The sequence below is a fragment of the Lithobates pipiens genome, unplaced genomic scaffold (assembly GCF_037356315.1).
Source record: "Lithobates pipiens isolate NorthernLeopardFrog02 unplaced genomic scaffold, aLitPip1_a1.2 Scaffold_18, whole genome shotgun sequence".
In the NCBI taxonomy this organism is placed as follows: Eukaryota; Metazoa; Chordata; class Amphibia; order Anura; family Ranidae; genus Lithobates; species Lithobates pipiens.
In genome coordinates, this window is record NW_027507758.1 from 310,030,510 (window position 1) to 310,040,364 (window position 9,855).

The 9,855-nt window shown below is 43.8% G+C and overlaps 1 protein-coding gene across 1 annotated transcript; it reads left to right on the forward strand.

The window, feature by feature from the left end:
• The first annotated feature begins 476 nt into the window (after nt 1-476).
• LOC143987992 (uncharacterized) lies at nt 477-8,411 on the forward strand. The gene is made up of 2 exons (XM_077487208.1): nt 477-1,131; nt 5,881-8,411. Exon 2 carries the CDS (start codon nt 6,236-6,238, stop codon nt 7,799-7,801), a length of 1,566 nt encoding a protein of 521 aa, XP_077343334.1. The 5' UTR covers nt 477-1,131; nt 5,881-6,235; the 3' UTR covers nt 7,802-8,411.
• Nucleotides 8,412-9,855: the final 1,444 nt, after the last annotated feature.

The window sequence follows — 9,855 nt, forward strand, 5'->3', positions numbered from 1 at the left end:
GGATATTTAAAGTTAGAGAACCCTTGTACAGTACCAGTATCTTACAGCCGGTCTGGCGATACCATACAAGCATGGATTCATCTGTTGTCTGTCAACTTAGCTTCCAGGCTCTTACCGAGCAGCCAGCCTCCTGCATGGCCCTCTTCTGAAGAGTCCTCCCCTGGTTGCTTTCTCAGTTGCTGGGCCTCTCCAAAGAAGAGACGGCACCGGACCACCTTGGAATCCTCCATCCAGTTACCGCGCCTCGGTCTAGCCAGCCCCAAGACTTGGAAATGGATGGATCCGCACCCCAGGCCATGAGGGCCCCTGAGGGCTGGTCAGGAGGGCCAGGACCAAGAAGACGGAGCAATCCTCTGGACCGGAAAACCTGTATCACGTGACCTCACCACCTTAAGTACCCCCTCCCAGAATGCACAGCAAGGTGACACACTCACTGGTTGGTTCCGAGAGAGATTTGCACCCAGTGCGCCTGTAAGGAGATTCCATAATACATTGCATTATTGATTGTTGATTCTGATTATTGCTTTTACCCTGAAGATATAAGTTCAGGATTGCTTATCTGCTTAAGTGATTTAAAGAAACTTTTCTTGATACAATTTAGAGAATCTAATCCAATCTCATGACAGTATTGCTTAATAACTGAATTATCTCATGGTCATGTCTATCTATTTCTGTTAAATGTCTTCATTTCAGGAAGCATCTGTTTGTGGTGTTCATCTCTGTACACTGTTACTGGGTAAAAGGCTAGATTTGGTTTTTAGGAAGTTGTGGCTGGTCAGCAGACGGTAACAGAAAGTAAGGAATTATTGAACTGGAATAAGCTTTGAAATACAGAGGTTAAGATTAAGGTCACAAGACATTACCGAATAATGAGCTAATGAACATTTATGTGTATAATTTTGATTGGCCCCCAAAATTGGGGCAGAGTCTTGTAAAAATAGTATAAAACGGCAAAACCAGTATTAAAGAATTGTAACCATTTCAGCATACCAATTGTGTCTGTATGAGTCATGAGTTATCCGCCGGCGAGGACCTCCACTGAGCCATCTCTAAGAGCCTAGGCCACAAGGAGAAGACGGGCGACCTAACAGTTTTGGTACCAGAAGTGGGGTCTGGCGTTTGTTTGAACAGGTAAGACACATTCTGCTCCTTTTTACCTATTTTTGGTAACTGGTGTTGGTGCTTGCCTTGTTCAAATAACCTTGTATATCCACCCACTTACATAACTGTGCCTTCGCAACGGGCTAGGCTGGCCCCTTGGAAGGTTAGAGGGGCTCGCAGGTATTTTGGGTTTTTTGAGTAGTCTGACTAGGCTGGTCTGACTGTATTGAGTAGAGGTATATATATATATGTGTGTTTAAAACTCGGGAAGTATAGGATACGCCCGCAGTATAAGGAGTGGCTGAGTGGACGCCCAATCTTTTTGGGGAAATATTGGAAAGTGCACTTATAATAACATGTTGATATAATGTAACTTTGTTTGGCCATTGTATATATATATATATATAAGATTTTTGCTTGTTTTTTCTTTTAGGTACCACCGTAAGTATTTAGGGTGTATAGAGAATTAGAGATAAGTGTATGGTATATATATGTATGACAACTGAATGTAAAGTATTGTATTGATTTGAAGGGTTTTATTAAGGCATTACACATATATGCACTAAATGAACAACATAAATCAGGAACCCGATTGTAGTGAGATAGCGCCCGCCTGCCCACGTTGCACCTTTGGGTTACTGTTCCTTAGTGTTGACAGGACGTGGATCCTGCTTACCACTAGACCAACTGGGTTCTCATACCGACTTGGTGCAAGGGGAGTATATCCTACCACGAGGAGGGGTTTCCTATACCGAGTACTGAGGGTTAACCTTCATAGCTATATCAGCCCCACAGCAATAACAGACGAGGGGACATATTCACAAGTCAGGGAACAAATTATAGCCCAAACAGGTTACTTTCATCTCTGTCCCTGTACTAGACACACCCTACCAAGGTTATTGGATGGGGAATTCTGCAGCAACCCAGACCACGGCCAACCCATCCCCCTATGAGTATGTTAAAAACACACTACCGGGGCCACAGGTAGAACCTTTTTGGACACAGGTCAGAGAACGGTGCCAACAGCTAGGAATACATGACCCAGGACCACTAGGTCCCTGTTCAGAGGATGAATGGAAAGAGGTGAGCAAGGTGTGTCAGGTACACAAGCACTCTTATCCACCTGGGAAATGGGAAGACACCCAGTACATGAAAGATTGTTACAAAACATGGAATAAATGCTTAGCCAAGTATAAAACAAAGTATGTAACTAAAGTCCCCACAGTAAAGCCTGTAAACTCACCCGCCCTATCTCAGCAACCTGAGGCACCACCACCCCCCCCTTATGTGATGGTTAAACAGGAAGATGGAACATTGGGTCCATGTCTTCAGCTGTATCCATCTTTAGACCCAGCAGTGTTGGCCACCATAGTGTATGGGGCAGCTGATCAGGCACAAGTTACACGATGGGAAAACGAAAGTAGAAGCAGGAAAGAGGAAGTCCGGGCAGAAGGTATACAAAGTAGGGAAGAAGAGAGGATTAGAAAAATGGAAAGGGAATTAGAAGAGAAGTTAAAAGAGCTTAGAGAAAGAAAGGAGGAAATAGAGCGGAAAATGTCTAGAAGGGAGGAAGAGCTAGAAGAGTACAAAAGAGAGCTGGATAAGAGGGAAGGTGAGATGAGAGAATATTCTGCGATAACTAAGGGAGAAAGGGATGGAAAGACCCTGAAAGAGGGGGAAGAGGAAGAAGTCGGGAAGTTAAGCCCCAGGGAAAAGGAATGGGAAGAGAAACAGAAAGAATTTAATAAGAGACAGCAGGAAGAGGAAGAAAGAATACAGAGGAAAAGGGAAGATTTAGAGGCATACGAAAGGATACTAGATCACGAGAAACATCAGGGGTATTTGAGCAGAAGGGTGGCATTTTTCCCTCCCTGACACCAACCCAGACTCCGCCCACCCACATAATGACAATGCAATCTTATCCCCCAGATCAGGCTTACCCACCAGACAAGGGATGCTTTAACTGTGGGGAACTGGGACACTGGAAGTCCCAATGTCCCTACAGAATTAGAACAAACGCTCAGAGAGGAAGAGGTAGGAATCTAAACACCACCGCCCCACATCGCCTTCAGGATATCAGGTATCCTCACCCACCACAACCCCAATACCAGCCTCAGCCTCATAGACCACCCCCACGCATCCCAATGCAGTGGCCATCCGCTCGGCGGACCCCACAATAGGGATGCCAAGAGAATGTCCCGTCCCTCAGCCTTGTGTGTTATAATCCATCGTGGAAAAGTCTTCCGCAGGTACTATTGCGGGTAGACAATCATCTGATATGTCTATTATTAGATTCAGGGGCTACATTCAGTAGTTTGAATGATGCCATATATGACACACCGCACTGTACTGAGGGAAACTCTATTGGTATAAATGGGACATCAATTACCCACCCCATCACTCCACCATTGCCCGTGGCTACTCCAGAAGGGCAGGAACTATGTACCCAGAGTTTTGCTGTCCTTGTGGATTGTCCAGTATCTTTAATGGGGAGGGACCTACTCTCAAAACTGAATATCACCATTAAATTTGACAGAGGGGGCTCCCTCACTGCCAGCTCACCATTTTGCGATTTACATGCTCCAAAAAGACACACTTACAGGGGACTCTTTGCATCATTACCACCCACTCTAGAAACACATGCCATATGGGCAGAAAACAAAGGGAGTGTGGGTTTTATTAACTGTACACCTTACACACCACAAATGCGTCCAGACGCCAAAGTACAATATCACAAGCAATACCCCCTGCCACTCGAAAAAATTGAAGGCATCACACCATTAATCGATGATTACATAGCAAAAGGGATTCTGAAACACATTATAAGCCCCTGGAATACACCAATCTACCCTGTGAAAAAGGCAAATGGGGAGTGGAGGCTTGTACAGGACCTAAGGGCCGTCAACAAGCAGGTTATACCTCTGCCACCTTTGGTGGCAGATATTTCTTTCATCTTTTTAAAAATACCTGCTGATTCCCTTTGCTACACAGTAGTGGACCTGGCAAATGCATTTTTTAGCATCCCGATCGATGAAAGGGTATTGCCCATGTACTCATTTTCATGGGGGAAAAAGCAGCAGTTGACCTGGTCAAGATTACCGCAGGGGTATGTGGACAGTCCGGCAGCCTTCTCCATGGTCCTTAATGAGACAATTAAGTCATGGACTGCTGAGCGCGGGTCGGTACTAATACAGTATGTGGACGACTTGCTCCTGTGCAGTCGATCTGCTGAAGATTGTGCGGTCGATTCCACATCTCTGTTACATCACCTGGCCAGGTCTGGCCACCTAGCATCGCGGAAGAAGATACAATGGTGTCAAAGTCAGGTAGAATACCTGGGATGCATTCTGAAGGAGGGAACCAGGCTAGTATCCCCCAAACGTGCCGCAGTCCTGCAGGCTCTCAGTCCTCCGAGAGACAAAGCAACCTTGCTGTCATTCTTGGGCGCAATCGTATATTGCCGCCAATGGATCCCAGATTGTTCATATTATGATGGCATTCTGAGGGAGGCTACCTTGTCCACCGCCCCAAAGACAATAGATTGGACAGCAGAAAGGCTCCATGCTTTTCAGGCCTTGTTAAAAAGTCTGACTCAGGCCCCCGCCCTGGGATTGGTAGAATATGGCAAACCTTTTCAATTATACTGTGTGGTGTCGAGAAATTCTTTTGCTGCGGTTTTAACACAGCAACATGGAACCGGGTACCGACCAGTCTCCTATCTCTCAAAAAAGTTGCCTACCCAAGTACAAGGGATGCCATCTTGTCTACAAAACCTTGCTGCTTGTGCAATGGCAGTTCAAGAAGCTAACAAATCAGTATTAGGCCATGAGCTGACTCTCTACACTACTCATTCAGTGACTCACCTCCTGCAAAACATGAACACGCAGCATATGACAGCACAAAGGCTTAGTGGGTATGAGATCACACTTCTGAATACTGATAACCTCACCCTCAAACACGCACCACCAAGTAATCCCACTGTCCGCCTTTTGCATTCTTTGCTCAGACTGCCACGAGACCCTGATCAGAAACACAATTGTGTTGAACAGGTTGCAGCAATAACCAGCCCTCGCCCAGATCTCACTGATATTCCCCTACCAGGAGTACAGGACGTTTTCGTAGACGGCAGCTGCTCCCGCCCCTCTGATGCAACATTCCTGACAGGGTACGCCATTGTCCAACTCCCTGATGTGGTGTTGGAAGCAAAAGCTTTACCACCCTCCTCGGCACAGGTAGCAGAATTGGAGGCGCTCACAAGAGCTTGCATACTTTTCTCAGATCAGGAGGTAAACATCTACACAGATAGTAGGTACGCTTTTGGGGTCACGCATGACTATGGCGTAATATGGGCAAATAGAGGATTTAAAACTGCTGACAACAAGCCAATTGCTAACTCTACGCAAATTAAAGCACTCTTGCAAGCGATCCTTCTCCCAAAGCGGATAGCGGTCATCAAGGTAAAGGCACATTCATCAAATAACAGCAGAATTTCCAAAGGAAACGCGCTGGCAGACAGAGAAGCAAAAAAGGCCGCTGCCCTATACATTGGTCAGCCAGCCCCCACAACAATGTTCTTCAAAGAACATTTTACATCACCCAACTTTAAAACCATTGTGGCACAAATACAGGGATTAGCTACAAACATAGAGCTGCCCCTCTTAGATCAAAATACTGACATTAACATCTATTCCCAACAGGAAATGTACGTGAAAAATCTGGTAAGTATGCTACAGGAAATGAACGAACAAGTCTCTGTCACCTTTTCTCCTATTTCCACAGAACCGACACACCCCTTCATCCCAGGAGATCAAGTGCTAGTCAAGCAACTGGCCCACAAAAAGAGGATCGGACCAATCTACTCTGGACCTTGGAAGATAGAGAAGGTTTCCAGAACTGCTGTACTGACCGATCTAGGAAACACCTGGATCCACGCCAGCCGGCTAAAGAAGTGTCCACAGCAACCCCAGACCCCAGACCCGCCTCCAGCACCCCAGGACTCCTCTGACCAGGAACAGCAACCAGATTTGAAGGACGTTCAAGAAGGCATAAAGCAAATCTCTCTGAACAACAAGACAAATCCCTCACCCACAGGAAGAAACGAGTAGCAGAACTTTGTACACAGTACCTGACAAAAATGATTTCCACTTTTGTGTCAGGAAAAACATTATGCTTCTGGACATGTCTGATTCTGATAGTATTCATACCTGTTTGGTTAATAGCAAATTGTGTGTACCATCCAGAAGATTCAGGGCTACTAGAAGGCATATGTGGGAAAGCACAGACAGCCAATGTCCCTAGTTTAAAATATAAAAGAAATATACACCCCACTGAACCCCCTTCAGGTTTCACCGACAGAATGTTGTTGTTGAAGTTTAAGTACAGTTATGCACAAAAGTCTGGTTTTGAGAAATGTTGGATATGCAGCAAACTCCACCCTAGTACAGCCAGAATCCCATTAATGGCCATTCCCTTAAACATCACTCCTTTCCTGAATGGAACACCCCCTATTGTTCTTGCCAATGTCATAAGGAAAAGTCCCAAAAAGCCCCTCAGTTTTCAAATCATGGGTAGAAGCCATGCTCCAGATTGGTGTTTCATAATGGGAAACATTTCCAGGGGAGCTGAGGTGTGCAAATGGTCGAAACTTAATGTCTCCATGGCTTCCCTTACCGATAACTCATTTTTTCACACCACAGACCCTGTGATTAATGCTACCATCTATGACCTTTTTAATTCTAGCTCCCACTCCCCGGTCACACAGTTATTAGCTCTGCTGATGGCATCTGGACATTCAAAAGGCGCAAGGACCATTGTTAGTCAACGACCCTTAGCATTAGGCAACACAACCTACATCTGTTGTGGCAAGCTCTGTTACCCATGGATTCCTGAGGAACCCCAAGGGTGGTGTTATCTTGCTAAAATAGTCCCTATAATGGGAGTAGTGGGGGATAATGGACAAGGACACCTACTTAAAGCTAGTACCCACCCAAGATACCCTCTAAAACACCATGTGAAAAGAGAAATGTTCCTAGAAAAAGATATGACCTGGGCCTGGTTTCCTTCCTGGACAGGATGGGGAATAGATTTGATGAAGAAACTAAACAACTACACTTCAATCATAGATGAGATCTTGGAAAAGGACTCTGATGACATCACAAAACTAAACCTAGAAACCAGAGCAATTAGAAAACAACTAGAGCTACATGACCTGGCTATAGAAAGCATGAGTGCAGCCCTCACTGGCCTCTGTGAAATTACTGAGGACTATGAATGTTGCACCTGGATACATAACACGAGTATCGAGATCCCTGATTACTATGACATAATTGCACAACACAGAAAAGAGGTAAACAAGCTACAACAGGATGCAAGGGACATTGGGAAAACATGGGACCCTTTCTCTACAGGGTTCAGTTTAGGAGGTCTCACTTCATGGTTGAAGAACACTGCAATGACTATTTTCACCATACTGCTTTTCGTATTGTTCTTGTATGCATGCTTCATGTTACTCAAATGCCTCTGCAGGAAGGGTAGCGAAGCACGTTCCGAAACCATGAAGCTGACTTCCATTTCCAGAGATCCCACTGTATGGTACGAGAGTCAGGAACATGAGGCCGGAGGATATGAATCCATGAGGCCTAACAAAAAGGTAGAAAATGACCATTTCGATGATATCGAATGGTCAAAGGGAGGATTGTAAGGAGATTCCATAATACATTGCATTATTGATTGTTGATTCTGATTATTGCTTTTACCCTGAAGATATAAGTTCAGGATTGCTTATCTGCTTAAGTGATTTAAAGAAACTTTTCTTGATACAATTTAGAGAATCTAATCCAATCTCATGACAGTATTGCTTAATAACTGAATTATCTCATGGTCATGTCTATCTATTTCTGTTAAATGTCTTCATTTCAGGAAGCATCTGTTTGTGGTGTTCATCTCTGTACACTGTTACTGGGTAAAAGGCTAGATTTGGTTTTTAGGAAGTTGTGGCTGGTCAGCAGACGGTAACAGAAAGTAAGGAATTATTGAACTGGAATAAGCTTTGAAATACAGAGGTTAAGATTAAGGTCACAAGACATTACCGAATAATGAGCTAATGAACATTTATGTGTATAATTTTGATTGGCCCCCAAAATTGGGGCAGAGTCTTGTAAAAATAGTATAAAACGGCAAAACCAGTATTAAAGAATTGTAACCATTTCAGCATACCAATTGTGTCTGTATGAGTCATGAGTTATCCGCCGGCGAGGACCTCCACTGAGCCATCTCTAAGAGCCTAGGCCACAAGGAGAAGACGGGCGACCTAACAGCGCCCAACCGGACAACGTTCTTATGCTTGCCAGAGGTGACACAGACACCTATGGCCAAGCAGAACATGGTGCAGTCCAGCCAAACTGTAACTGTTACCATAATTTAGAACAATTAACCCCAAAACCCAACTGTGGTTTTAGGAACACTTACATTTACAAAACAAATAGTGTGTGCTCATTGGAAGCTATATATATATATAATTCCAACTATTACATATGGTGCGATGTATTTCTAAATATCAGTATCCCCCCTTATTCTCCCCCCCAACTAACCCTCATTTGAACCAGCGCTGTGCCCATATGCAGCTCTTCTTTTCCCTCTTTTCCTGGTCTCACAGGCTTTGCTGAGGCAGCAGAAGCTATTGGCTCCCACTGCTATCAATCAAAGCCAGTAATGAAGAAGCAGGGGGAGGGGTCATGTCCTGCTGTCTGTGTCAATGGAAGCAGACAGCTAGGCTCAGAAGTGAGCCCACATGAGTGCCCCCATAGAAAGTAGCTTTCTATGGGTGCACTCGCCAGAAAGGGGGATTCAGAAGCACTGATGGGGACCCAAGAAGAGGCAGCTTGAGGCCTCTCTGTGCAATTCTAATATAACAAATCTTTACGGATTTTTATAAAGTGTATACACAACAAATAACTTGTTCTAAAGGCAGTCATACATGGATCAAAATTTGTCCAGTTCAGCAGGGACTGGCTGAATTTTGTTCCATATGAGGGCAGGTTAAATGTACACAAGTCAGTCTATCAATTGACTTGTGTACAACCAGCCTGTCAACTTTTACTTGCATGCTCAGTGTCAGTGACTATACCTGAGAACATCGGTGTGATCTGATCTGGGGAAGGCTCTCAGTGTGAGAACACAATTGTACAGTGGGGGTGATTCTCAATATGGATGGAGAAAAAGATTAATGTATGGGCAGCTTAAGAATTCTATTTGATTAATCAGTTGGACTGGCTTGAAAATTCTGGACAGTTACAGTTCATAAAAAGGTAAATGTATGCAGAACATGTTCTTATGATGAGGCAATTGAAATATATAAAGAACTAAACAATTGAATTAAATTCAAATGGGTGTACTTGTCACCTGAGGTCATTTCTCTTAATGATATTTAGGGTTCAGCCTGAGTTCTTTTTTTTTGTTGCTAACTTTGCTATTTATAAAACTGGTTTGAGTAACAGATTGTTTTTTTTAGTTCATTAGTCACCATATGACTTCAATACATTTTACTTTGGTCATTTGCATTTGAACACACAAAACAAAAGTATATCTTTGTTTTCTTTGCCTATTTACACTTTATTTGTGATAACTAGTACACAGATATTGTCTGAATTTCAGAAGGAACTCAAATTATTATTGTTTTTAATTCATATTTTTTGGTGTATTTAACTGTTATATGTTAAGAAAAATTAAATACCAGTGAAATAAACCTCCAAAAAA